General features: G+C 37.9%; 4 protein-coding genes, 1 long non-coding RNA gene and 1 other non-coding gene across 8 annotated transcripts in view; 3 read left to right on the forward strand and 3 right to left on the reverse strand.

The window, feature by feature from the left end:
- Positions 1-27,978, forward strand: part of LOC145484479 (uncharacterized) — a 154,267-nt gene that overhangs the window by 121,990 nt on the left and 4,299 nt on the right. The window lies entirely within an intron of this gene.
- LOC145484422 (uncharacterized) lies at positions 848-7,805 on the reverse strand. Its single transcript, XM_081463041.1, has 4 exons — positions 6,418-7,805; positions 5,037-5,062; positions 3,968-4,105; positions 848-3,158 (listed from the first exon to the last, which is right to left on the reverse strand). Exons 1-4 carry the CDS (start codon positions 7,523-7,525, stop codon positions 3,096-3,098), a joined length of 1,335 nt encoding a protein of 444 aa, XP_081319167.1. The 5' UTR covers positions 7,526-7,805; the 3' UTR covers positions 848-3,095.
- Positions 7,948-12,967, reverse strand: LOC145484426 (tRNA-specific adenosine-34 deaminase regulatory subunit adat3-like). 2 transcript variants are annotated; one of them, XM_081463048.1, is made up of 8 exons: positions 12,898-12,967; positions 12,751-12,822; positions 12,621-12,675; positions 12,423-12,496; positions 11,477-11,690; positions 10,537-10,645; positions 9,574-9,986; positions 7,948-8,307 (listed from the first exon to the last, which is right to left on the reverse strand). In XM_081463048.1, the coding sequence occupies exons 1-8, from the start codon at positions 12,950-12,952 to the stop codon at positions 8,112-8,114; spliced, it is 1,188 nt and encodes a 395-aa protein (XP_081319174.1). In that variant the 5' UTR covers positions 12,953-12,967; the 3' UTR covers positions 7,948-8,111. The 2 variants fall into 2 exon arrangements, with proteins under 2 accessions (XP_081319174.1, XP_081319173.1); XM_081463047.1 differs by having other exon boundaries at positions 12,751-12,952.
- Positions 12,111-12,182, reverse strand: Trnae-uuc (transfer RNA glutamic acid (anticodon UUC)). Its single transcript has one exon. It is a non-coding gene; the product is annotated as a tRNA-Glu (tRNA).
- LOC145484463 (mitochondrial amidoxime reducing component 2-like) lies at positions 13,037-20,416 on the forward strand. The gene is made up of 7 exons (XM_081463084.1): positions 13,037-13,251; positions 14,640-14,819; positions 15,356-15,518; positions 16,851-16,991; positions 17,613-17,680; positions 18,090-18,161; positions 19,649-20,416. Exons 1-7 carry the CDS (start codon positions 13,037-13,039, stop codon positions 19,773-19,775), a joined length of 966 nt encoding a protein of 321 aa, XP_081319210.1. The 3' UTR covers positions 19,776-20,416.
- LOC145484437 (mitochondrial amidoxime reducing component 2-like) lies at positions 22,723-27,960 on the forward strand. 2 transcript variants are annotated; one of them, XM_081463060.1, is made up of 7 exons: positions 22,723-24,513; positions 24,795-24,974; positions 25,118-25,280; positions 26,097-26,237; positions 26,714-26,781; positions 27,218-27,289; positions 27,834-27,960. In XM_081463060.1, exons 1-7 carry the CDS (start codon positions 24,299-24,301, stop codon positions 27,958-27,960), a joined length of 966 nt encoding a protein of 321 aa, XP_081319186.1. In that variant the 5' UTR covers positions 22,723-24,298. The 2 variants fall into 2 exon arrangements, with proteins under 2 accessions (XP_081319186.1, XP_081319187.1); XM_081463061.1 differs by lacking the exon at positions 24,795-24,974.

The raw sequence follows: 27,978 nt of genomic DNA on the forward strand, positions 1-27,978 counted from the left end.
AGAAGATATATTCCATATCTACAAGCAACCATGTATTATTTTGTTTATTATATTGACGTACTGATAACGACGTTTTCGACGATGTTCTGAATATCTCCGACCACTTTCCGAAGATTCCCCAAAAACTGTTCTACGAGCACACGAAGTTCCCGAAAATTTCCGAAGATGTCCGAAGACTTTTGAGGAAGATCCGAAGACGTTTCGATCATACACCAACAAGGTTAAGTACAGTTTTAAAAGGTCAAACATGATATCAGTGGAGTCATCGACATCTTTACTACTGAGGATATGGAAAATACGCCACCCGAGTCCCGGATGTGGTTTCGTATGAATTTTACGACTGGTGAAACGGTCGTGTCTGTGTAATACATAAATGGTTTGAAATAATCTGCAAGTGTGTTTAAGCAATGCGCCAACTACTGAAAACAAATAATTGGCTTGAGAATCTTTTTGGAATGAAGAAACTTAGGCTTCGGCTCAGAGATAAATGATAAATACATAGCTGCCGTCCAGAACTCGGCAGTGGGATGAAATTGACCCGGTCTAACTCGTCCTGCATCGCTCATCTTTTGCTGAATATCTGCCATTTTACGTTGGTAACATAGCACGAGAGCAGTTTTCTGGCGTCCATCTTTACATCTACAACACTACTGCGTGCAATGCCGTGGCAGTCATCCATTTCCTACCTTCTCGTTAATCCAAACGCGTCTGTTCCTGATTTCGTTTTGTTTTCCCGGCATCTGACATGCACCACGCTATTATAAAAACAAAATGTTGGGCACATGGATGTTATTTGTGTGACTCACTCAAACGAATAGACTTCAGGATTTTTTTTTATTAATTAAACTCAACAAAAAAGTTTTATTTATTCATAGCATAACTCTAAAACCTCCGATAGATGTTAATAGCGGAAGGCAAGTGATAACTCTCAGAAAAAAAAAAACAAAAATCACAAACACACACACAATAAAATTTCTCTCTCGTCTTCCGTGTTGTTTTTTTCTAAAATTTTAATAACATGTCTCAGTTCAAAATATCTCAGCTACGGGTTCTGGTCTTCATGCAGTTTGGGCCGAAAAGAGGCCACAATGCTTTCAAATGTGGACCAATGAGGCCTGGTTTACATGTACCATTACCATCGAGTAGTCTTGGAAATGCATCACCTTTGTAGCACCAATTTCAATCAAGAGAGGTAAATTTTGCAAATAAATTTTGTTAAAAAAACAGATAAATTAACACACAGGTAACTTTAAAAAGAGTGGATGGGTGAGGGGGTCTCATATTATTATGAATTACTTTCGAATGCGTCTGTCAGTCCAGATTGCCTGGCAACAAATAAAATACTTCCAGGAAAATAGGCCACTAGTTTTTGGCCAAGCATGTACCTGAAAAGTGTCTTTACATAACAATCTTTGAGGATAAGCAGGTTTTCTCCCAGGGTCTATCTTTCTTGCCCCCCTGGAACAAGAGCACGGTAGCTTGCATACATTTTAAAGAAATTCTGGAGAATTTTTGGAATTTGTACGAAGAAGATTAGTGAATTTGAGGTAAGAGAGGACAAATGTCGATTTGCTGAACATTCTAAATAACTAGATTTTGGCTAATGATACACTGACAGCAAAATAGACTAACCCAAACTTGAAGTGATTTTGTGTTGGGGTAGTCTATTTGCTAGTGCTGGCTTCTTCCCACCTCCAGTCCCCCTATTTTATTGCTTCCTCAACCTTCAATAAGTATTTAAAAACAAGCACATATACATGCTGTTCCCCCTTAATAAATAACAAACCCAAAGTTACCCTTCAACATTTTCAACTATTTTATAACGATAATGACTATTTTAACTATTATAAATATTATAACTATTTTAGGGACAGTGCCTACTTTTGTTAGTGCGCATACGTTCTGTGCATCATACAAGACATGGTTCAAATGCCATGTGAGAGCTGAGAGCTGAAATTGACAAAATCTACTATGCTAGTTAGTGTGCCACTTCAATGAAAGCAAAAATTTCCTACTATGACCAAATCAAGTTAATGAACCTGTACTAAAACTAGGAACACCAGAATAGCATCATATCACTAACCACTAACTGATAACCACTCCAGCTGAAAAAAACTAGCTGTTAGTTACGACATTTTTCCAGAGTGAGTCCCAATTTAGGGAAATACCTTTGAATTTATTAGGCACTGTCCTTAAAAGAGTGTGGATAAATTTAATTAAATCGATCGGCTCAACAATCATGTATACTTCTGATTTGTCAACTGAATTCTCAAGGCTAAGAATATTGCGCTGAGAAACCATGCACAACCAATATCAACTAATCATTCTAATCACTATAAGAAAATGGTGTAAACCATCTTATACGGTAAACTTAAAATAAGCCCAAATAATTATTTGCTGCTGATATTTAACATGAAATACATGAAGATGCGTCAAATAGTGGTACATTAAAGCAATGGGCAAACCTTGACTTGAGCCAAGTTGGTTGTTTTGATTCTCTCAGACATGTATACAAAGCCAAAATTATATGGGAGTGACACAATTTAAGTGAAAGAGTGAGCATAGACGAAGAAATAAAATCAGACTTGGCTATGCATCCAGCTTTTGTATATTTTCAATCAGAACTTGTCTGAGAGCATCTAAACTAAAGTGCCAACTTGAAGCAAGACTGTTGCTTTTTGGGGGTGACTTCTGTTACTATCAGAATCAATCACGCCCCAGAGTGAACTTAAATGAAATCTTTACAGGAGGTTCTCTTTAATGCCGCTGCATTCCACTCCATTGTCATTAGCCCAAATCACCCAAATTGAAAAGCTTTACTTTCCTTTTGCCATTTTCTTGTTCCTCAAGAACCTCTGTATGTACGCTATCTCACAGTGAGCTTTTAAGATTAATTCCACAATGCATAGCTGCTAGCTTTCTTTGCTGTGTACTTCCTGTCCTTCTGTAACATGTCTGTGTAACAGCTTACAATCTTCTCCTTTCATCTATTTGATGATTTAAATTTACATTTATTAAAACAGTCCTTTTGCACCTCTGGAGGTCTGGTCTGTAAAAGTCCCTTCCAACTGTTTAGTATTTCTGCAGTAAGTGCATCATTCCTCATCACTGGAAGGTGAGAGCAAATTCAACTCGTCCATGTTTAGATGGCCTGGTGCCTGATGAAATGAAGACCATTGTCAGTATTTTTGAAGGCAGGGTGGTTTCTGTACTATAAAGTGTTACCACTACCCCTGAATCAGATGTTAGTTTACTGCAGTCTAATCCCTGGCATTTTAGTAACTTGCCTTAACAATATGCTGGACCTGTTTATACCATTAATTATTTTATGCCCTTACAAAAACGGATACAAAGTAAAAATAAAACCTCTTGCTCATCAAAACAACCCTCTAAATCTGGAGTCCAACACCTAAACATTACTACTATAAAATTTATCTTCCAACTCTTTTTTCCACCCAGCATTACAATAAAATTTACAATAACATCCTATTCTATTAAAGGCAGGGATAAAGTTAAGAAAATGCTGAACAAGCTCATTAACAAGCCCAGCTGGCTTTTCTGGCCTTGAGAAGCTCCAACGTTTACCAAAGCCTCTGTTTTTGTGTGAAATTTCAGCCAGATTTAAGTTCTCTTTTAGCCAGTGAAATTAGCTGGCAGTCAGTCCTTAGTGATATTCCTGCTAAGGAGAGTCTGAATCTTAGTTCTTCATTTCAATACTTGTTTTCAAATTTCACATGTATTTCTTGAACTCGCCTAATAGTTGCCAAATTTGCTTACTATTTGGTAATTGGATGAAACAATCTGCTACAGATGTAAATTACATGAAACATAAAGAAGATTGATACACGTGGACTTCCCTCTTCTCCTAGCTTTCTGTTCAAAATATGTGCAGGGTGTCAAGGCTTCAGTGCTCTAACAGACATCAAATTCAACCAAAATTATATTACATGTACATGCATGTAACTACCTTTCCAAAGTAGCGAACTTTCTTTAATTTCCTCCTGCGGCAACATCTGCACAGCACAACCAAGAATGCGATGAGAAGAGCAGCACATGCTCCAGCACCAACTGGAATGAGCACATTTACGTAGAAAAATTGCACGTTCTGCAAGGTGTAATTTCAAATAATTTGGTCAGTAGCTGTGGTAAACACAAATTCAACAATTTTTTTTCCTCAAGAGGTATGAGTATCTACTTTTAATTATAAAAACTGGATCACTGGATAATACAATTTGAGAGTTTTTATTTGCTTAGTTATCATGGGTTATGAGCCATCATACCATGCTCCAGAAATGTTGTAAGCGTACATGTGAGTTTTTTCGGGCATTTTTATTTTAGTTTTAGTTTTCTATACTGTACAGTACCAGAAAATATCCATACTCCCCCACGGAAGGGATTGGAATTTCCTGGGGGGTGTTCTCTAAGGCCAAAATATTTAAAGAAACGTATCAAATTTAAGTGAAATTTCCAGAGGGGTGGGGGGTCTTGGAAAAAATCCTTTCCGTCGGGGAGGTATGGATGTTTTCTGGAACTACGCATTTTGGGGGCATTTTCAATAAAACAATTATTCCACTTGCGCTTGTTGAATATGAGATGATTATAGCCAGCGCCTCATTGGCTATCTACCATCTCACATCCAATGCGCGCTTGTGGAATAATTGTTACATGTCATGTATTCAACGTCTAGATTCCATGTTACGATGCTTCTCTTCAGTAATTGATCATAGATAATATCAAAATGTGGTAAGAACAAAAAAGTGGTAAGAACAAAAAAAGTGACACACAAGGCAATAGCTGGGTGTGTCACTGACATCTAATCAGTTACTGAACAAACACACCACAACACATAATCTATTTGTTTTATATAATAAAGGAACAAAAAAATGATATTAATGATGTCATCTATTTGTGATCATAAGTTGCAAGAATAATTCAACTTATTATACAATGCCTGTTAAAACTATGACTGTATATGAAATGGCCAATAAACAACAAATTTGGAAAATTTCCATATAACAATGAAATGTCATGAATACCTTTTCATCATCTTGAGGAGATGGCACTGAAAGAATCAAACAACAAAAAATAACAATATTATTATTACATATGTACATACTGATGCCTGGTTAGTAAAGTTGGCAAAGTGATATACTGCTGTGCGGGAGGTTGAGGGTTTGCGCCCCAGACTGGACGAACACTCAGGGTCTTAAAATAACTGAGGAGAATGTGCTGCCTTTGTAATTACATTCTGCAAATGGTTAGACATTCAAGTCTTCTCGAATAAGGACTATAAACTGTAGGCCCAACCTCCTGCATCTTCAATGTTACATGGTTAGCTGGAGACGTTAAAGAACCCACACACTTATTGCAAAGAGTAGGGTGCAGAGTTAATGGTGTTGTGGTCCAGCCTTGTCTTGTGGTAAGGTTAACCTCATTGTGCCTTTCCCCCTTAGACACAAGTGTCCAAGAAAAATTGTTATGTCTACAATGTATGTCTCACTCTATACATGTACTTCTAACAAAACGATGTAATTGCCATTTCAGTAGGTCTAAACAATTTCTCGGTGACTCTGCCACATAAGCCACAGTATATGTGTCCGCAGACCAACAAACAATCTAGAAAAATTAAAGTTTTTGTCAAAAGCATCATAATACAGTAGGACAGATTATAAGCTATTGTCAGTATGATCCAACATTTCCCCACTTCTGCTTTAAATTTCTCGCAACTGTTCATGTAGCCATGTAAGTGCAAAGATATTTTTTCCACAACCTGTTCTTTCAGCATATTTTCCACACTGAATAAACAACAGTTATATTCATAAATTGTGGTCAATATTTGTGGTATCTAAACCAATATCAGACCTGCTAAGATTTATGAGTTTGTTTAGACTAACATCTTCCAAAGCTTGATTCACCTGCATGCTTCCACAAGTGAGCTCATTGTGGGAGGCTGTGGTATGTTCCTTACACAGCCAGGCCAGACAAACTGCAAAGTTGCTTCCAAGAGCTTGTACTATTGCATGAAATTTTCTACCATGCTTGGCATAAATTACAAACCTTAATATGCATGTTTTGCAGAGGTTTGTATTGGTTTAACAGGATACCAGTCCACCCTACTTGGCAACAATGATCTACTTTATATCGAATTTGCTTCTGGCTAATAAGCAAAGAGGACATGAACATATTCTTTCGTTCATAAATACCGCCAACTACAGCAGATGCAGATAACATGCAAATTATTTTAACAGGTGCTCTTAAACAGTTGTCAAAAATGTCAAATTTGAAATTTTTTGTTTGTAACCACAAGTTCCTCGAATGTAGATGTTTAAATTGCCTTTCCATATATTTTTTTCTTTTCTTCTCAAATTTAAAACAGCAGTAGGAACCTTCCTATTTAGACTGCAATTAAAAACTCACTTGTGTGTTGACCAGTGGAAGACTCGTCTTCACTCGATGTTTGGGAAGATTTTTCCTGTGTTGTTGTAGTGGTCTCAACGGTCTTCACTGTCTCCTTTTTCGTCGTACTTTTTGTAGTAGTTTGTGTTGTGCTTTCTTTCGTTGTACTTCCTTTCGTTGAACTTTCTTCCGTAGTACTTTCTTTCGTCGTACTTCCTATTGTACTCGGAGGAGAAGATTCTGTCGTAGAAGCTGAAGTTTTCTCAGTTGTCGATTCTTTCGTTGTAGTACTTGCCGTAGAAGGCTGTGTAGTTGTCACTTCCGAAGTTGATTCCTGTGTAGTTGTTATGGATTTTGTACTTGTTTCTTTTGCGCTTGTGATCGACGTTTCTGTAGTATTTACATGTGTGGCGTTCAGAATTGAGGTTGGGGTAGCAACGGTTCCATTTGTTGTGGAATTGTTGGTCGAAGCAGTCGAGTTTGGAGATGTCCCGGGAGACGTTGTGTTAGATTTTACTTCTGTAACGTTCTGTGTCGATGTTCCATTAGCCGCAGACATAAGTGTTTGATTTGTCGAAGTTGCGTTCGGGTTTTTCGCTGGTGGAGCAGTTGCGGTCGTGTTAATCGAAGATGTTACGTTCACAATTGAATAATTCCCGGAATTATTTGTAACATTCGATGTAGCGGGAGATTGCGTTGTGTTGGAAACCGCAGAGAGGCTTGTGGAACTATTAACGCTAACATTTCGACAAACGACTGACAGATTACCCGCCTTCACCGTATCGCAGTGTTTGGTAAGATTCAACGTAGTGCCATTGCACGAAGGAAGCGGTTGTGTCCTATTTGGTGAGCAAATATCCGTCAAATTGATGTGGATCATAGTTGCGTTGGCTTGCAAAGTTGAGTTTTGCGTCGTACAGTTTGAAATCGTTGCATTACACGATGTAGTTGCGTTAACAGCAGTTGAATTCTGCAGAGTAGAGTTTCCATTGCTTGATGTCGTGTTCACAGACGATACATTTGCTGAAACCACAGTCTCGTTCAAAGGAGCAGCTTTTACGTGCGAAACACAAAGTGGCACCAAAACGGCAATTGCCACAGAAATGGCTAACGCGTAATTCTTGTCCATTTTCCTTTCTAGGGAAATACAGACGCTTGTAACACAAAAAAGGGCCACAGAGTTACCTCACAGCCTCCTTCAATAAGCGATATTGCGTGAATATTCCTCCCTCTGTTAGAAAATCGTAAATTAAATGAAGCCCGCTCAAACTTGACTAACACAGTAATGAGTCGGAATGCGTGACGTCAGCAAGTTGTCGATTCCTTCAATGCCTTTTGTTCTTCATTGACACAATAAATAATTGATTCTCGAAATTAATTTGATTGTGGACACAAGCTAAGCGTTCGCACTATGTTTGTATGACGATAAAAACTGGTCTCTTAAGATTGAAATTTCATCGTCTCATCTGCAGTTACAAGGGCCAATAAATTGGCCGTTATTGAAAACAGGAATAATGCACACAGTCAATACTGGTAGTTTCATAATCAGAGTAAAATGCTTTTACCCTTCTAAACATTACCAGTAAATTCTCCTCACAAACTGTCATTCATTTCTTACATGTTAGCTATGAGAAGGTGATGATGAGTTCTTCATTACTGCAGTCTTAGGAATTCAAGTACATTTGCCAGACATTATGCAATGTTCCAGTAACATTTTATATTCCTTGTGAAGGAGATTTCTCAAAAATAGTCCTACACTCTTCCTCCAAGACATCACAGAATACTTCAAAATGATGATTAAGTCCCACTTGGGTATGAATTTTATATCTGCTGCCCAATGCTCCAGTAACACTGTCAGTGCAACCGTAAAATACCCGTCTAATTCTGGAATGGACTAGGGCCATTGCACACCTGGAAAAAAATAATAAAATAAAATAAAAACGCGTTTTGACCCTTACATCTATAGTATGCCCTGTAATACTCTGCATTGAAAGATCCTTTTTCACACTGTATCACTCTCTTGTATCTACAGGATCCTAACATGTGGATCCAAAAAATATTCACACCCACCCCATGGAGGGTTTTAGAGATTCCAAGCTAGGGGGAGAGGGCTCTCAGAGGCCAAAATTTAAAAAGGAATGTATAAACCAAAACTGGACTTTCGAGGGAGTGGGGGTGGGGGTTCAAGCCAAAGAAACCCTCCAGCTATGCATCATCACCATTATCATCACATCTTTGTTTAAAAACACGGTAAATACATCAGGCATTAACAATTTAATATAAAAGCTACAACTTATTACGAAAGACTATGTATACAGATTAATCTTCTATGATTTAAAATATTGCTAACTACAGTCAAACCTGTATATAACAGCCCTGTATATGGCGGTCACCCTGTATATTACGGTCACCAAACGATTTCATGAATTACAATCGTGCCCTTCTGTCTACTGTAAAGTTGATCTGTATATAGCGATCACCCTGTATAAAACGGTCACCCAGCGATTTGCCAAGGGTGACCATTATATACAGGTTTGACTGTATTAAAGAAAAGTAAACTAAATTAAAGCCTGTTTTACATGAATGCTGTGTCGAAATTAATTAACAATCATCGGAAATTAGTCAGAGATGTTGCTTGCCTAGCAGCTAAGGGTAGACTGTTCCAGAGGACTGCACCACTATAGCCAAAGCTATTTTTGTAATGTTTTTGCATGGGTGGGAAGGGTATGGATGTTTCCTGGAACAGCACAATATAATGGGTAGCCATTGGCAAATTAATTTTAGACTTAAGAGGTAAGTTTAGAATAAGCAAGAAGCCTGCAAAATGAGCTGGTTAAAATTATACTAGAAATGTTTTGCAACATGCAATCAATTAAATTCAGGGAAATATAATAAATATTTACCTTAAGATCTCCTTCTAAGATAAAATAAATGCATTAATTTAGTTTCAATCAATCTTTGGCAAGCAAAGATAATTACAAATGATAGCTTTTTCTTTCTTTTTCTTTCTTTCTTTTTTTTGCTTTTTTGGAACGTACCATAGAATTAGATGTACTAAAATTGATAGACACAGGGGAGACCTTACAAACAGCTTGTTTGGTTTCTATTAAACACTATCTTAGAATAAATTTGTCTTCTTTTACTACTAAATAACTAACTATTAAATAATTTACTTACATAACACAAGGCTCCCTTGTAACATAAAGATCATATCCAGTACACAGATAAGGCCCTGACTTGGATTTGTCATCAGCATCACTTGACCTGTTACGAGTTTCACTACAATCAGTTGATTTTATATCCACTAAATGCCCTGTCCCTGATGAGTTACAGTCCAGCATAAAATGACTCTTGCCATGAATAGAACATTGAGTTCTCTGCTGTGGTTGTGAATCATTGTTTTTCAATGTCCATGTTCCATTTTCCTCAAAGCAGTCCAGCTGCCATGCCCCTGATGACTGACTGTGTGCCACTAAATCAAGGCAGACCATGACAGCATGCTGAAGTGGGTGTCCTGCACACCGTAGGTCATGACACATAGCTATGGGGTGGTTCCGTTGTGGGTCTACAATCACAGCACCTATAGGAAACTATGAATAAAAAAGACACAAAAAGGCTAGGGCCAGCACATTCAAGCAGATTAAACACTTACATGTAAGTCCTAAAATCAGAATTGGGATAATATATTAATTAAGCATTATACATGCAGGGGTTCCATTAATGGCCAGGCACTGGGCAAATCGACCAGCTAGGAGGATAATTTTGCCCGTCTAGTTTGACCATCTAGAGGAAAGCTTTTCTTATAAAGAAGTTCAGTTGAAAAAAGTCTTGCCCACCTATGAAAACCAGTTGCCCTCCCGCTGAAAATGTCAATGAAACCCCATTATAATTATCATCTTTCACACATGATCTGTTGCCTTTTTTACATAGACAACATGCCTTGAAATTTAATGGCTGATGCAAACTAACTCTTCATTGAGCTGCTGGGTGGGTAGAAAGATGTATGGTTGGTGGGTGGAAGTGTAGATGGACAAATGGACAGATGGATGTCAGAAAGAAAAATGCTGGGATGGATGGGTACATGGATGACATTACAGATTGTCTAATGATTAACTATGAACCAGAATTCATGCAAATCACCTTTCCAGAATCCACCTTTTCTGCTTCTGTCAATGCCATCCTCATAAACTTCTTAATGACCAGAATTTCATCTTCATTGAATAATTCACCTCTCAGTGCTCTTGAAATACTAAACACCATAAAATAATTATAACTCATAGTGACATACTAATAAGAGAAGAAGATGTTTTACACTTTTTTAACAGGACTTGGCTCATCAGAAGTGGACTAACACCTGTCTCGCATTGAGTACGTTAAGGTCCAAGGTTTTTATATTTCTATGAACTCAGAGTGATTTCCACTGCTTACAGTTCTACAGAAAAAATTGAGTGATTACCGATGACATGCAAAATGTCTGATTTTTTTTTAATAGTGATGTAACAGGATGACCTTAGCAGGCATTTGGTTCGGATTTCTGTCATGCAAACAAAGCAACAAGAAGAGATGGTTGAAAAGAGGCTACTTTTGTTGTCTATGTTTACATTTGATATAAATTACACAATCGTTTTTCAAGTATAAATACAATCATGTACATGTAATTAATTTATTTTTCCAAATCTGCAAGAGAGACTTTGGCATGCTGCTCTACCCAAAAAGTTAAATAAATAAATATTAAATAAATTTAAATATTTAAATAAAATAAATAATATTTAGGGAGGAAGTCACATCAACCCTAACTGGTTTTCATGCAGGTGCGCTATCCTGATCGAATTGGAATTTGGAAATGTTGGTTTTTCAGGAGGGAGGAAAACCTGAGAACTCAGAGAAAAACCCTCGGAGCAAGGCGAAAACCAACAACAAACTCAACCCACATATGACACCAGGCTGGAATCAAACCTGGGCCACATTGGTGAGAAGCAAGCGCTCTCACCACTACCCAAACCCTACACCCTTCCCCCTATCTCCTCCTCCATCTTCTTATCAGTTACAGCCAGTAAATAACCTAATACCTCGACCATACCATTTATCCTCATGGAAGTTGACAGGCCAAAGCTTGGAAGCTTGATTAAAGTGTTCTCTTGTCAGTGGTGGGAACTTTGCAACATCAGTCACAAAGGGCTGTCCAAGAGATGTTATTGCTATGCCATTTTGCTCTAAAAGTTGCTCAATTGATGGATCAAATAAATCCATGTTTCCGTCTTCTTTCAAATGCAAAACAATCTGAAGAACCGAATCTGAAATTCAGAAAATTGCAAATCAATAATACAATAAATAAAAAAGACATGAACATATATTTTTTTATAATAATGAAAAAGAAAAAGATTAGAAGGCGAAAAAAGTTCAAATGGAAGAATGCATAGTTCTAGAAAAATATCCATACCTCCCCCACAGAAGGGGTTTTTTCCAAGACCCCCATTCCTCTGGAAATTCAATTAAGCTTGATACATTTCTTTAAATGTTTTGGGCTCAGAGAACCCCCACCCCCAGGTGGGAAATTCCAATCACATCTGTGGAGTGGAGGGGGTATGGCTATTTGCTGGACCTGCACAATAATAAATAAAAAAGATATAAAGATTTTTTTTTTATAAAAGTAAAGAAAGAAAAAGTCAAAAAGGAAAAAAAACAGTTTAAAGGGAAGAAAAAAAAATTGTGTATTCCCATACCGGGAGTCGAACCCGGGCCGCCTGGGTGAAAACCAGGAATCCTAACCGCTAGACCATATGGGAGATGACATAGTGGAGTTTGGAAAATTTAAGGTGCCGATTCCTTTTACACATATTTAATTACGTTCTCTGTACTACAAATACAGTGTTCCCTCTCGTTCTATAAAACGGCCGTTTTCTTATCTTAATATAAAAAATTAAGTTTATTGATTAACAAATAAGGTTAACGGAAATTTGCTGTTGTTCGGCAAATTGATTTTTTTATAAAATACACAGAGAAACTCAGAACCCACGCAAGCTTACCTTTACCATTTTTGAGGCATCGAACCCTTTTCAAATGTCCCATATTCAACAAAGGGAAAATATCGTTGAGAGTTCTGCAAAATAAAACATTAGTTCGAGCTTGTAAAGAAAGTTAAACAAGATCAAGAAAAAATTCGCGCGAGAAAAGGAAATCTCTTAGGAAACTCGTTTTAATTTTGTTGCTCGCTCAAGGCGTACCTTATGAGTTGTGACGTTTGCGTTCTGTCCCTTATTTCAGCAGCATAGACTTGAACTGGAAAAATTAAATGTAAGGGTTCAATTAGAAGGAAAAGTCTCGGATAATTACAAGCGAACTCAAGTGAGAAACCTGTTTGAAAATCCCGCGTGTATTCGTCTGCAAGCACTGCTTTGGGTACGACTGTCTTCGCGCTGTTGAATTCTATGAAAGAACGAAGATCGACTTCAACGTCAGAGTTCTGTTGGTTTGTCTGAAACTTTGATGAGATGTCCTCACCAAGTACAGCAGTGTTCAGTCTCGCTTTCTTTTCTGTTGGTTCAGCGAACGCCATATTTGTTATGGCCTGAGTCCGCCAGACCAGGCTACCAAGCCAGGAGCGAGTCAGCAGGCAGTCGTTCAAAAGGACTTTTCATTGATGGCGCCCTTCTCTTACTCAAAATATCTCTTGTTCGGTTTGCCTGTCGTAGTCTTAGCGGGTCTTGCTGCACTGTGGTGGGAACGGAATGAGAGAAGACGATCTTACAAGGAGGTGGGGCGAGTTTCAGACCTGTTCATTTATCCTGTCAAATCCTGCAAAGGAATTCGTGTGGACGATGTGAAATGCTTCAAAGAAGGAATGGAGTATGATAGGTAAGTTAGACGAGTTCGTATTCCCGTCAAGGGTTAATACTTAAATATCTGGGTATTTTATTGAACATTGAACACTGAGAACACGGTTTACATGGTATGAAATTCGAAGTCCTCTACACAGTCTACAGTACTTGCAAAAAAATTCGGACGATTTTAATTTCGGACAAAAACGTGCCCGAAAATAACATGTTGATCAAAATCGATCATCGAAAACGTGTTTTGCAATAACTGTCTAATTTCTCGCGCGCTAATTGGCTCATTTCTATCATCACTAAGAGTACTGACGGATACAATTTTAATTTATGCAAGCTCTCAAGTTCAACTTCTGGCTGTCAAACTGCCAACTTTTTAACCAATGAGATTTTATGGACTCTTTTAAGTGGCCAATCAAAAAGCGAGAAAAGCTTTTGACAATGTTCGCGTCATTTTGAATAACATTCACTTATCTTTGTTTACGGCAAGTTTAGGGCGTCTTTAACCCTCATTTAGTCCCGGCATTATTTGGACCATTCTGGGGTCTTATTGTAAAAAAACAAATTGACATCAGTTTTTTATGGGTCTGTCCTCTTATTGATAATAAATTTTGTCATAACATTGTCCAAGTATACTGCGGAACCACTCGCCTGCGGCTGGTGGTTCCACAGCCACTTTGACGATGTTATGATGCAATTTATCATCAATAAGAGAACAGACGCATAAAAAACTGACGTCAGTTTGTTACATGTAAGTCAATAAGGGGATCTAGTACTCTATGTATCTCGATAATTTTCATTCGACAAGTTCAATTTGTCGATAAAAGTCGATAATCGCAAGATTTTCAACTGAGTATTGACTTCTATCATTTCGGTGAATGGAAAATAGTTTCAGTTGAGTGAAAACATCTTTGTTTGAATGAAAAACTATTTCAGGAGCACTGAAAGTGTTTTTATGACTTACTAATCAATGTCTTTTTTAATAATATTGATAATACTTTTCATTTCGGCCGCTCCCAAGTATATTTCCACCAGAAACTTTGTATGTTTTGCCGAAGAGGTTGCCACAAGGATTTGGCTGGATTTGTACATTAATTAATTAAATTAAAAATACTGACGAGCGCAAGGGCTTCATTCTTGCCGTAGAAATACGGCTTCTTTTTGCATATAGCTTCTACAGCTTTGATACGTCAATGTCGTGTTAGGTTTTATAGGGTGAAACTGGAAGATTCTTGCAAAAGTGTTGAAATTTTAAGATTTTGTGCTAAACACGGCTCGTTTTAGTTGTGAGGCAGATTTTGATCACGAGCTAGGTAACCACGCAATCAACAAAACAACACTAATTTGTAATTTTCCTCATATTTCATCTAAACATTTTACATTTTTAATTACATCTATTTATTTTTCTTTTTAAAGACGCTGGATTCTTGTGGATGAGAATGATGCCTTTGTTTCTCAGCGTAAAGATCCAAAGTTAGCTTTGGTTGTTCCACACTTTGAGGATGAAAAATATCTCTGCCTAAATGCACCAGGAATGGAAACATTGAAAGTGGACATAGTGTTGAAAGCAGATAAAAAAGAATATAAGAGGATTCGGTAAGTGTTCGAGGTACACTGTGTATACCAGCTTGTTGGCATACATGTAGTAAGTGTGCTGTCTGTTTTCAAGTTAGGATTAGTTAATTCTTACCAGCATAATATTAGGACCACCTTAGTTTGCAAAATACTGATAACTCTCACCTTGTGGACACCTTGCTATTATGGACACCCACTATCACAGACAGAAGCTACATTCCTGTCTGAAGCTACAAAGAAATGTATGGGAACAACTGAAATCAAAGTATCAGAAACTGGAAATCTTCAAAGAGTACTAGTTAGCAGACCTGATACTTCATAACCAAAAATTAGTTCATTTTCATTACAACCTGCTATTGCCGACGCTTGTTATAACATACACCAAATGACAGTCCTCATGTTGACTGCTTTAAATGGCATACATTTAGCTTTCATCTACTTACAAGATATCTCATGAAAGCTTTGGTCACACATGCTGCAGTGTGAAAAAACACACTCTGTGCTCGTTTTCACTGAAATACAGATAGAAAGACGTGTTCTGAAAATTTTTTTCGCAGGGTCTGGAGAATGTATGGAGAAGGGCGATATGTTGGAGATGAGGCGGCACAGTGGTTCTCAAATTACTTGAGTAAAGCTGGCTATAAAATGTATCAGCTGTCTCAGCCTAGAGTAATTTGTGAAGATGAAAAGTGGGGCGATGTTGGGCTACCAGAAGACAAGGTAATAAATGGAAATTAATTCTTTTCTTAAGTCCTATTATATATTAAGGATGTTCACGCGAGAATTTTCCTGTCGACAGATTTTTTAAAATTTTTTACTGTGGTCAGATAATGAGTTACTGGTGTGGGAAATGCAAAAAAATTTGGGGGTCACCAACTTCGTTTCAGAGATAAAATAGTAGAAAACCGCCCTAATTTTGAAAAATTTACTCACATAGCTCAGCATGGTCTACAGAGGTTTATAGTTAAAAATATTGAAGGTGGCGAACAATCTTAGTCATATTTTGTAGAAGTGGGTCTGTTGTGTAAATACTGTACTTCCAAATTTTACCAACATTTTCACAAAACTTAACCCTTCAAGAAGCATTTAAAACTGTCACACAGAGAAATGAAGAGCTAAAAAGAACGAAAGTCAATGGTGCATTTTGCAAAAACTTCAAACTTCTAGTCGATAGATTTTGTTCTTTTTTTCACTGAACTTAGAAAATCGGTGGAGAATGATCCGTCAAAAGAAAAAATAGGGGTCACCGAACATCCAAGAACGTTAAATCCAGGAAAAGCTGTAGCAATGGCCATCTACCCTATCATTGTTCATTTTATTACTTAGCGCTCACGCTCATGCATGATGTGGCGTGTGAATTTGTGTGCGCAGTAAGGATGCTCAGAAACAATTAGTGTGAACGTCCTTAATAAGTATTCTTGGTAGAAGATGCAGTCGCTTCAAGCCAATAATATTATTATTTAGTTAATGTGTTTGACTCCAGTTGACTGGTCCAAGGTTAAGTGTCCCTGATTATATTGTGCTGTGTTCTCAATTAAGATACTTAAATCCCTACACATTAGTTTTCCTAATTTGAAATAAGAGCCTGCTGTGTTGTAATGGTGGACCATTATGAAAATCTCCAAATCCTATAATTGAAACCATACTTACTGCAATGTACATATTATAAGGGAACATTTAGTTCAATTTGTTTAATTGTGATGCAAATATTGTCTTTAGTGATGTTAGTTAACTATTCACCCCAGCCTGCGTTAGAGTAGCAAAAATTGTGGCACCAGCAAAGTGCTTTCTCTACACTCTGACTTTGAGAAATTGGGGAGAAGCTCTCCACTTATACTCTCATAACAATCTTTTCTTGTATGGGAACGCTTGTTATGCAGTCTATTTTACCCTTTCTGAACCTGAGTATTTGGCCTTGAAAAAGAAATCACTAAATTATATTATTTTACACTTTCTCAATCCCTGTTTTACTTCCCAGTCTGGGAAAGGTTGGAAATGTGTGCTCTAAGCTGTCAAATAAGTCATCTTTTTTTTTTTTTTCTTTTTTACGAGGTGTCTTTTGGAGATTTTGCTCCATACCTGATTGCAAATGAGGCATCTTTAGCAGCAGTTAATGAAGAACTTCCATCACCAGTTACAATGGAGAGATTCCGTCCAAATGTTGTTGTTAGTGGCTTGGCAGGATTTGAAGAGGTGAATTTTTGTCATCAACCCAGGTGTTTAGGCAAACTTAATGCTGGGGGTAACCCTGCGATGGACTAGCATCCCATCCAGGGGGGAGTAGAGATACTCTCAGTTGCTTCATGCTACAGAAACTGGGATAAGCTCCGGCCTGATGGGCCCCTTGGCTTGTATGCAGACTTAACCTTTACATGTATGTTCAATGTTTTCTTATTAAACACCATGTACTGTAAAAGTGCATGCAGCAAACCTCCTGTAACTATACATAGAAACGCTTAGTAATGAGGACCTGAAAAAGCGTCTCCTTAGGAGAGGTGTTGGCTAATTGTTAGGGTTGTATTTTACCCTGGAGCATGGCTATGTTAACTTTGTACTTAGAGAGGATTTCCATTAAGTGGATTAAGGTTCCACTGCCTCAATGTTAATGCGAGATCCTGTTCTAATTTCATTCAGAAAGACAATTAATTCTGGGTGTTAGAAAGCATTTTTCCATCCTTTGTTCAGTAACCAGCAACATGACTACCCATAATTGTTACAGTTACAGTCATATAATTCATGTTGTTTGGAATAAAATATTGCTTCCTTTTTCACGACCTGTTACTTAAAATGTTAACAACCTTTGTTCTTCTGTAGGATGAATGGGCAGGAAAGAGAATCAAAGTAGGAGATGTTGAATTTAGACATCTTAAACCTTGTGGAAGGTGAGGCAGTGTCAACATGTATTATTTTATGAAGTTAATTTGTATCAATTAATTAATCATCAATGACTGATCAGTAGGCCAAAATTGTCAAGTGCACAAAAGGGATCAGAGGGGAATCCTTTGGTTTTCTCAAACTCGTATTAAGCATGAGCAACATATGCAGTAAGGTGCAGTTAAGAAGTGCCTTTTGTTAGGAAAGTTTCTCAATAAATAAAAAAGGTGCTAATTATCAACTTCCTACTGCATCTGCACAATGTTATTATGGTGCTTATGTTTATGAGCTAGTGAAAACCTGTACCTCCTACAATGATATTTTTATTATTAATACCGGTATGCATATTTTTAATAAAACTCTTGACAGAGTTTTAAAAGAGTTTTATTCTCAGAAGAGATTCATTTGTTTTCTAAGGTGTATACTCACTACAGTCAATCCTGCAACTGGAGAAAAGGAAGGAGATGAGCCTCTGGCTACTTTGCGAAGGTAATAGAATTTATGATATATTTTTGTTTTCTCAAGCACCTCAGCAGTGTGGAATCCTCCATAGGAAAAATGATGGCAACTGGTACATTTACCAATAATTCTTAGCGCATGAAAACCTTAACAACGTTCATACAAACGTACAGAAACGTTATAAAATCTTCAAACCTAGGCTACTCAATGTCCTTAGCATACAGAAAAATATTGTAAAAATTTGGCTTTCTTTGTACCTTATAGGCTGTGTTAGGTTCGCAAGGCATTGTGGTAAAATGTACAGCCACCATCTTTTTTCCTACGGTGGATTGGATTGGCTTATATTACATGCAGCAATTTTTCACAATGTAGACCCTAAGTTACAGACTGCCCACATCAGATTTTATTCTCCTTGCTAGAAACTTTAAGTTTTGGTTCACTGTTATCTCTTAAAGGCTATGCAAATGTAAAGAAACACTCTGCTTACTATATTCAATTCACACTGAAAATGGAAGAGGCATCTGCCGAAACATGTTTGTTAAACTTTAGATTGTTGTGTCCTTCTTTAAATGTGCTGTTCCAGAAAATATCCACACCCCGCAGAAGGGATTAGAATGTCCTGGGTGGTGGGGGGTTCTTTAAGACCACAATATTTAAAGAAATGTATAAGGCTTGATTGGAATTTACAGAGGGGTGGGGGGGGGGGGTCTTTGTGGAACTACACAATGTAAAGAAACACAAGGCAGAGTACAAAAGACATGGATTTGGATAGTGAAAGCTATCAAGGTGAAAAGTTATAGTCCTCACTCTTGAGTACGAGTTCAAATAACATAATATATAATTACCATAAATCCTTGAATTAGCGCCCGGGCGCTTATTTCAAATTTAGGAGTAGACGGGGGGCACTTATTCGAGGGGGCGCTTATTTAATTTTTCCCAAATTGTGGCCTGACATGATAATTTTTTTGATACATCATCTATGCATAAACACCAACATAAGCTGTTTATTGACATAAAAAGATGATCCTAAAGTTCAAATCGTGTTCACTAAACGTGTTCACAAACTGAAACAACGTACAATTGTAATACTACATGACGAAAATTGTGCAGCCTTTGTTGTGTCATTAGTTGTCCACAAAATGGTGGGGAGGGAAGGGGCGCTTATTCTAGGGGGCGCCTATTTTAAATTTCGGCCGATAGGAGGGGCACTTATAATGAGGGGGCGCTTATTCAAGGGGGGGGGGGGACACTAATTCGAGGATTTACGGTACTTAAAAGCTATATACTGTATATGAAAGAACCCCAGACCTTGTACACCCCAAATAATCATATTTTAAAGTGAATAAATTTTTGAGAGAAAATTTGCCTTAAAAGCGTATTTATGTAGTTCCAGTTGTGAACAAGCCAATAGCCAGATGTTGTCTATGATTTAATTCACTCTACCAAAGAATGCACAAGTTGTAAAACATTGTGCGTAGTTTCTTTTAATCGTACATTTGCTTTGTGATTGATTTCAGAATAAGACTCCCTGAGGACAGAGATCCAAGACATGGCAACTCACCTTTCTTTGGAGTCCACATGGCTCCTGAGGGGAATGGGGTGGGGGTTATAAGGCTAGGGGATACTGTAATGGTTTCCTTGTAGAATTCATGTTACCAAGATACATTTATGTAACTTGCTAATCTGTATTTTTTACAGAAAACAATTTTCAAAGATATATTTAGAAGTCAGTGATTGTTGAAAGCACTGGGAAACAGGCTTAACCTGCTTTTTGCTAGCCAGGATTTGAAAAGTGGGCGTCCCAAACTCATTTATTATTCATCACGTTAAAACAGAAAAACACAACCGTGAAGGAGGTTTCGATATCCAGTTAATAGACTAATTTCGATATAATAAAATTCAGCCTAAAACAATAGACTTCAGCACGAGGCTTTGAGGAATAAACCCCATAAATCCTGTAGTTATTCCCCGGAGCCTTGTACTAAGGTCTATTATTTTAGGCTGAATTTTAGCATATCGAAATTGGTCTATTAGCATAGATTTTGACGATTTTACTTCTCCGTTTACTCCTTAGTTTTTGCTTCGATAAATAAACAACCCTATTTTACCCTCACTCAGTCAACTGACAAATCTGCAGTCGTGCTACATCCTCCGGAGTTTAGCAATAAATTTCATTTGCTGTGATTTCACATTTGTTTAAGAAGTCTTGTAGAAAGGTCAACATTTGTTTCTGTTATCCACCATCCATCCACCCCTTCCTGTATCCTCCTGATTGCCATGTTGTGTTGTATGCAATTTAATAAATCGACGTCAGTTTTTTATGCGTCTGCCCTCTTATTGATGATAAATTGCGTCATAACATTGTCAAAGTCGCTTTGGAACCTCGAGCCGCAGGCGAGTGGTTCCGCAGTAAACTTTGGCAATATTATGACGTAATTTATCATCAATAAGAGGACAGACGCATAAAAAACTGACGTCAATTTGTTTTTTTACAATAACAAGACCCCAAAATGGTCAAATGCTGGGAATAAATGAGGGGAAAAGACGCCGTAAACTTGCCGTAAACAAAGATAAGTGAATTTTATTCAAAATGACGCGAACATTGTCAATAGCTTTTCTCGCTTTTTGATTGGCTACTTAAAAGAGTCCATAAAATCTCATTGGTTAAAAAGCTGACAGTTTGACAGCTGAAAGTTGAACTTGAAAGCTTGCATAAATTAAAATGTTATCTGTCTGTACTCTTATTGATGATAAAAATGCGCCAATCAGCGCGCGAGAAATTAGACAGTTATTGTTAAAAAAATGTTTTTATCAAACTTGATAATGCATTAATAATTAACACTCTTAAGCTGTAAGGGCCGTTTAAATTGTTAATAGGGAGCTTAAGCAAACTACGAGGACGACGGCAACGAGAACGTCACCAAACAAAAGGTTTAATAAGAAAAACAATAGCTGCGCACGTGCGTTATAAATCTTTGAACATTTCTTTGGCGTCCTTTGCAAAACAACAACGTGAAATGACGAAATTCGGTGTAGTCTGAAGAACGCAAAAGACGACGGCAAATTGTTCGCATTGAATTGTTCGCTGTCATTGCATATTTAGCTAGAGCATGTTTTTAGAGCCATGGGCGTACAATTGCGAATTTCACTGTTAAAATATGAATTCATTTTTGACTAGGCGTCCTCGGCGTCGGCGACGTCATCGCTTAATTAAGCTCCCTAATATCGTAGGATAGATTTGTCGTAGATGAGGTGTTTCCAACAGTCATCTTACATCAAGAAGCAAAGTTCTGAACTCTCCGATCCAAAATTCAATTTAAAATGATGGCTGTCTTCAGAGGCTCACCTACATTCTACCAATACATCTCTCTTCGCCCTAGAGAAAACAGATGAAAAAGGTTTTGTTAAGCTATTTATTTTCCATGGTTGACTTATGGTTATTTGATAAATTCACTTTAAATCTAACTGTAGACACTTGCATTGAGCTAGTAAGACTTCGTTATAGTTTCATGCTCCCTCTCGTAAAACGCACTTAAGAATGGGTCTTGACCAATCAGAGAGGCCTCTGTCGTCCTAGCCAATTAATAGGCACCTTAAGATACCAGCACGGGACGAGCTACGACGGCTGCCGGAAGTAAATTTACTCAACCGGGCATGCGCACGAGAACTCTCGCCTAATCTCTCTGCCGTCCTCATCTCGTCGAGGACGCCATTTCGCCCGACTAGCCGTCGTATCGAAGACGTGAGTATTTTGCACTTGTTTTGCCCCGATAACTGTTCCAATCGACTTTATTTTCAGTTATATTGATAGAAATGTTTATAGCGTTCACAGTTTTCGTGATTGTAGTGTAGAATACTACGCTGAGATACGAAAATGTGAGTAAAAATATTCCTCGTCTGTTCGTTTGTGTTTCTGCAGCCACTGTGCAGACGCTATCACGAGTGTGCAGGCTCAATACAAACTCTATGCATTAAGAATACAACAGTGTAAGTACAGTTGATAAATTGTTGTAAGAATGAATGCCATGGAGCATCTATCGAGCAAATAAAATACACATTTTCAAACTGATGTTTAGTTGTTGTTTTTATACTACCCAGAATTTGATGCAACGTTTGTTTGATTTTTATAATGCTTGTTACAATTACAGATGGAAATTGAAACGTTCAACAAAAGTCAGGATTCTTCGGCGACAGAATTCCCAAACGCTTTAGTGGTAAAAAGCCATCTGAAGCAGGTTGATCAGATTGTTCGTTTAATTTTTTCATACGGAAATTATGGTTTCTCTAGTAAAATATTGACAGATATTTGCTTCGCTTATAAAGAAAAAGAAATTCAGCATCGCTGTTCACTATCGTTTAATTAAGCCTAATAGGATAAGATTTCTATCATCTCTTTTATAGTCTAATGGATGTCATTGCTTCTGTGAATAGCTTGTACGAGGTTCCAATTATTGACGTCGCCGTCCTTTGCGAAAATGCACATCTTAAGCATTTTGTTTTTGGCGACACGACGGGACCCGCGAAAGTTTCCCGCGTCCACTGCCGTTGCCGTCCTGGCCTTCCCGTCCTCGTATCTTAAGGTCCCTAATATCTTAGCAACACGAATTTTAGTTTTGCTTTATCTTGTTTTCGTGCGAGGATTAGTTTCGCAGTTCCGGTGTTATTATCTAAAAGGAGATCGGACACTCGCACCTAGATGAACTCGAAAATGGCCATCAGTGTTTTCCGATAAGTAATAATTTAAAGTTTTATATGTCATTTAAAAGAAAAGCAGAAAAGGTTAAGGATCTTTTAACTTACAACTCTGTGAGAACTCTACCGAGATCTCACACTAGCCATTACCGTCACTTCTTTCTCAATCCAATGCACGTATTTCTTTTCAGCTCTTATTGTCTTATTTATTACCGTAAATGTATCTGGAATAAAGGTACTTTTTTCATCAGGAAGTGAATTGGAATCTCCCAGTTCAGGGATTTAACTAACAATAGGCGAAGATTGAAAATTTTCTCAGTTTACATTTTTTTTTCCAGTTCATTTCAGTGGATTCACCGCCTTGAGCTTATAAACGTGCTCATAACATTTACACTATTTACTCATGCATTTCCCATCGTTAGGAAATGAGCTGTTTAATAGGCGTGTTTTAACGCTTACTAGTGCGTTCAGAAGTTGGCCTCTTGTAAAAAATTTGGGAGGGACAGGGAAGTTCTTAATTAAATCACTATTTGTTATTACGGTTAAGAAAATTGTTTTGGTTTTTAGCATTATCGGAAACATAAACTTTGCTTTGCACCTCTGCCAACGTTGTCGTCATTTGACTACAACACAGGCGGCCCAGACGCTGAATACGATTAATACATACCTCTTACTAACCGAGTTCGAGGTCCGTACTGTAAGTTACGGACCGAGTTTTTTTTCCCCTTCGATTTATGGCCCAAGCGCGAAGTGCCCGGGTCGTAAATCGAAGGGGGAAAAACGAGGATCCGTAACTTACAGCGCGGACCGAGAAAACGAGGTTAGTAAGATATTTATTACATCTCTACTGTGTGCCTGACGGGTTCGGAAACGATTTCTATTCACGCGGACTCGGAAAGGCTTCAAACTTCTGACTCACCTCGAAAGCAAAATAAGACAGTTTGAAACTGTTTTTAAGTCGTTAGCTGGCTTTATTACATAATTTAGAGTATAAGAAAGTGTTAAACTTTCACTTGTTATAAAAGTTAAGAACACTTATCGATAAATCACGAAACAGTTTGGCAACAAAACCAACTTTAAATTTTAGCGGGCCGTATAGGAGAGTACGGCCCGCTAAATTGACCAATCACAGCGCGCGTACTGACAGAAATATAAGTGACATTATGCTGTTGGCGAATGGCGATTGCGTTACAATTTTAGCCGTTTATAAAACAATGTATGAAAATGCTTCGAAAATTCCTCTAAATGCTACGTGTAGAAAATAATTTGATTAAAATGGCTTATGTTTGCATTGCGTTATTTTGATGCCTCTGGGTTCTTGGAGAAACCGTGGTTTAGAGCCGATTAAGGCGAGTTTTACTTTCCGACGAATGCGTACCCAGTCCCCGAGCTAGGAATTCGGCGCGGCGGGGCTACACGTAGGATGTTGGCCAGGCCACCAAGCCAAAAACAAACAAATCCCGTAAAGTTCGCCGATGGCCTCCTTCTCTTATTCGAAGTATTTCTTGATCGGTTTACCTGTTGTGGCTTTTGTGGGTCTTGCTGCACTGTGGTTGGAAAGGAATGAGAGAAAACGATCTTACAAGGAGGTGGGGAGAGTTTCAGACCTGTTCATTTACCCTGTCAAATCCTGCAAAGGAATTCGTGTGGACGATGTGAAATGCTTCAAAGAAGGAATGGAGTATGATAGGTAAGACTTATTCAATACTCAAAGCATCTTCAAGAGGTTATTTCTTCTGTTTTTAAATATTGAAGTTATCCCCCCATGGGACGAAACGTCCATTCTTTGCCTTTGTACTCCGACTGATACTCAACCAGGTCATCATTGGGCCATTCCATTTATATCCGCTCCCTCCCCTATTGAGGAGTTTTGAATTGCGTACGCCTCTGGCATTTTGAACAGCAAGGAAGCCATTGCACTTCTTGGATACTTTGATATATTGCTACTAAGAATTTTTCCTTGTTTAAAAGGCGCTGGGTTCTCCTAGATGAGAATGATGCTTTTGTTTCTCAGCGTAAAGATCCAAAGCTAGTTCTGGTTGTTCCACATTTTGAGGATGGTAAATATCTTTGCCTTAATGCTCCTGGAATGGAGACATTGAAAGTGGACCTAGAGTTGAAAGTAGATAAAAAAGAATACAAGAGGATTCGGTGAGTCTTACATCTACCAATTGGTACTGGGAATAATTATATTGATATTATAAGAACACAGACAGTGTACAGGTTTTCATTATGGCAGCAAGGGCACCAACTGGTGTCACACTTGCTATTGACATTTTCCCTTGAATGCTCAGGGTCTGGAGGATGTATGGAGAAGGTCAATACGTTGGAGATAAGGCAGCGCAGTGGTTCTCAAGTTATCTGAATAAACCTGGCTATAACATGTATCAACTGTCTCAACCTAGAGTAATATGTGAGGATGAAAAGTGGGGCGATGTTGGGCTACCAGATGACAAGGTACATTCAATGATGCTACTGAAAAATTAGTAATTAAGTATTCCAGACGTGCAAAACATGCTGACCTGTTACTGACTCTAGATGAAGCTCTAGTGCTGGCTTTGCTCATTGCATGGTGTTTTTGTTCAAGGTCTTTTACCTTAAGTTAGCCATAGCAATAGAGGGGAATGGCTGTGAAGATTGACAGAATCTTTGTTCTTTGTCTCTGTTTGCTTTGTTTGGCCTTGACTATGCACAACACACAATAGTTGTTAACTTCTGACTTAGGAACAATCCAAAAGAAACGTTTCGTTAACATAATTTATGCATGCTGTATGAACACAAGACACAAGGCTGGGTACAATCATGGACCTTCCAACAAAAACCTTTGCATCTGTGCTCGCTCCTTTGACGTTTGCCAGACTTCATAACCATAACCTCTACCCTGGACAATGAAATATTATGATTATAACTATTTTCTCAGTAACCTGACAAAATACTGGGCTGTTAACATTGGACCAGGTATTTCCCACACAGAGGGAGTGGTTGGATTATTCTATTGGACTTGCCAAATAAATATTTCATTTCTATTTTTTTCACGCTTAGAAACTGTAAAAATAAGGTAATAAATTGGTCCCATTTGATACTGGAATTATGCTCTGGTTATTCTGCAGTACAATCACTATTTATCACTTTCCTGTTATAAATAGTGCCTTTTCATTGGATCCACTCCTATTGAATAAATTTTGAATTTACAAGAGTTTGTTCACAATAGTCATGTGACTGCCCTTTTCTGATAACTTGGAAAGGTTAAAGACGATGCGATTTGTCTTCAAGGTGTCATTTGGAAATTTTGCTCCATACATGATTGCAAATGAGGCATCTTTAGTGGCAGTAAATGACGAACTCCCATCGCCAGTTACAATGGAAAGATTCCGTCCAAATGTTGTGGTGACTGGTCTAGGTGGATTTCAAGAGGTGAGTTAATCCACTGTATCTTAAAGAGCTTTTTCGTCATTATAGTACTTTTCTTAAGAAATAGAAAACGTATACTACTTTTCTATCAAGTTATAGAAACACAGGTTGAAGTTTGGGAGAAAGAGAAAAGCTTTGGGAGCACTTAAGCTGACAGGTGAGTGTTTCCACAGCTTTTTCGAGTTCTCCCAAACTTCCATGAATAACATGTTAATTTTTCTATTTCTTTTAGAAAATTTTGCAACGAAAAAAAGAATTTTAACAACTAAGTCTTGTTTACTTTGATCCTCAAACTGTAAATTCTCTTTGCTTGCACCATCATTACATCAACAGCTTCTCCTAGTTCTGTGTCTCTATTGAGTTGTAGAAACACGATTTTAAACCAATCAGTGCGTGCATTTTCTTTGGGCTATTTTCTAAATGTATATGTAAGCTTCCTGCTTGCTAATTAAATGAAATATATTTTTTTGCTCATGCAGGATGAATGGTCAGGAAAGAGAATCAAAGTAGGAGACGTAGAATTCAGATTTCTAAAGCGTTGTGGAAGGTATGGCAGTGGTGCATTTTTTATTTTTATTTTTAATTTAATAAGTTATCTTTCAGGTAGCCTTATGTCCCAGCTGGGATGATGGGGATGAGTGAGTGAGTTTCAGGTAGCCCTTAGATAGAATAAAGAGTTAGAGAAGCTTCTTTTATACCCAGGGTCTGGGTATAATTTAGCTTGAGAAGCTACGTGAGCTTGAGCTCACAACAAATACAGTGCATGACTGTTTCCTGTGTAAAACCTAAAGACAAGTGTCTAATGAAACACCATTGCCCAAGTTGAATCCTGGTCTGTTCATTGAGCCTGCAACTGGATCTGACTATATCCTTTTTGATGTTATTTTTTAACATTTTCGTATTAGTCAGTCTGTCTTATGTAAATCTGATTTGTTTGTTCATTCGTTTTTATCGCACATTGCTAAAATTTAATTGTTTGAAAGGTGTCCAATAACAACAGTCAATCCTGCAACCGGAGAAATGGAAGGAGATGAGCCCCTAACTACTCTGCGAAGGTAATTTAACTTAAATACTTACTGGTAATAAGTACTTAATGACTGGTCCCAAGCGAAACAGTGAGTTTTTTTTTTCCCTGAGACCCTCAGTGTTTCCTGAGGCAAAGCTGAGGAGAACATTGAGGTCGAGGGGAAACAAAACTCACTGTTTCCCACGGGGCTGGTAATTAAGTATTTGTTATACCTGCCAACTTGAAAATGGAAAAAAAACTGCAAAAAAATTGTTTGCTTGATAATGGCTGCACACAGATTTGCGGCAGTTTCAAAGAACTTGACCTGATCATGTGTGTGTCGAAAGTTCAAGTTGTTTTTTCCCTAGAGAGTTAGTGAGTTTTGTTTGCTCTTGGGAGTCAGTGAGTTTTGACCAACAGCACATGACATGTTCTCCTCCAATCAGAATATGCATTTGAGTTGGGAGGTAGAACAAATAGTTTTGATCAAGCAAATAATGAAATGCCATTAAAGACACTCCCAAATAACACTTTTTTTGAAACACTGAGGGTTTTAATATGATGTTTGCAATATTGTATTTTATTTGTTTCAGAATAAGACTCCCTGAAGACAGAGATCCAAGACAAGGCATTGCCCCTCTCTTTGGAGTCCATGTAGCTCCTAACGGCAAGGGGGTGGGGGTTATAAGGGTAGGGGATAGTGTAATGGTTTCTTTGTAATTGGTAACGTTTAAGCTA

The sequence above is a fragment of the Orbicella franksi genome, chromosome 4 (assembly GCF_964199315.1).
Source record: "Orbicella franksi chromosome 4, jaOrbFran1.1, whole genome shotgun sequence".
In the NCBI taxonomy this organism is placed as follows: Eukaryota; Metazoa; Cnidaria; class Anthozoa; order Scleractinia; family Merulinidae; genus Orbicella; species Orbicella franksi.

Bases quoted from the DNA above. Each gene is read 5' to 3' on its own strand.
- LOC145484422 (XM_081463041.1), bottom strand. From the start codon at position 7,525: ATGGACAAGAATTACGCGTTAGCCATTTCTGTGGCAATTGCCGTTTTG. The intron at 4,106-5,036 runs GTATTCATGACA...TACACCTTGCAG, and splicing joins CTCCTCAAGATGATGAAAAG to AACGTGCAATTTTTCTACGT. The intron at 3,159-3,967 runs GTAGTTACATGC...TCATTTCATCAG, and splicing joins AAGTTCGCTACTTTGGAAAG to GCACCAGGCCATCTAAACAT.
- LOC145484463 (XM_081463084.1), top strand. From the start codon at position 13,037: ATGGCGCCCTTCTCTTACTCAAAATATCTCTTGTTCGGTTTGCCTGTC. The intron at 14,820-15,355 runs GTAAGTGTTCGA...TTTTTTTCGCAG, and splicing joins AAAGAATATAAGAGGATTCG to GGTCTGGAGAATGTATGGAG. The intron at 15,519-16,850 runs GTAATAAATGGA...CTTTTTTACGAG, and splicing joins TTGGGCTACCAGAAGACAAG to GTGTCTTTTGGAGATTTTGC.
- LOC145484437 (XM_081463060.1), top strand. From the start codon at position 24,299: ATGGCCTCCTTCTCTTATTCGAAGTATTTCTTGATCGGTTTACCTGTT. The intron at 25,281-26,096 runs GTACATTCAATG...TTTGTCTTCAAG, and splicing joins TTGGGCTACCAGATGACAAG to GTGTCATTTGGAAATTTTGC. The intron at 26,782-27,217 runs GTATGGCAGTGG...ATTGTTTGAAAG, and splicing joins TTTCTAAAGCGTTGTGGAAG to GTGTCCAATAACAACAGTCA.
- LOC145484426 (XM_081463047.1), bottom strand. From the start codon at position 12,952: ATGGCGTTCGCTGAACCAACAGAAAAGAAAGCGAGACTGAACACTGCT. The intron at 12,676-12,750 runs GTTTCTCACTTG...TAATTTTTCCAG, and splicing joins CACGCGGGATTTTCAAACAG to TTCAAGTCTATGCTGCTGAA. The intron at 10,646-11,476 runs GTATGGTCGAGG...TATGGTGTTTAG, and splicing joins AACTTCCATGAGGATAAATG to TATTTCAAGAGCACTGAGAG.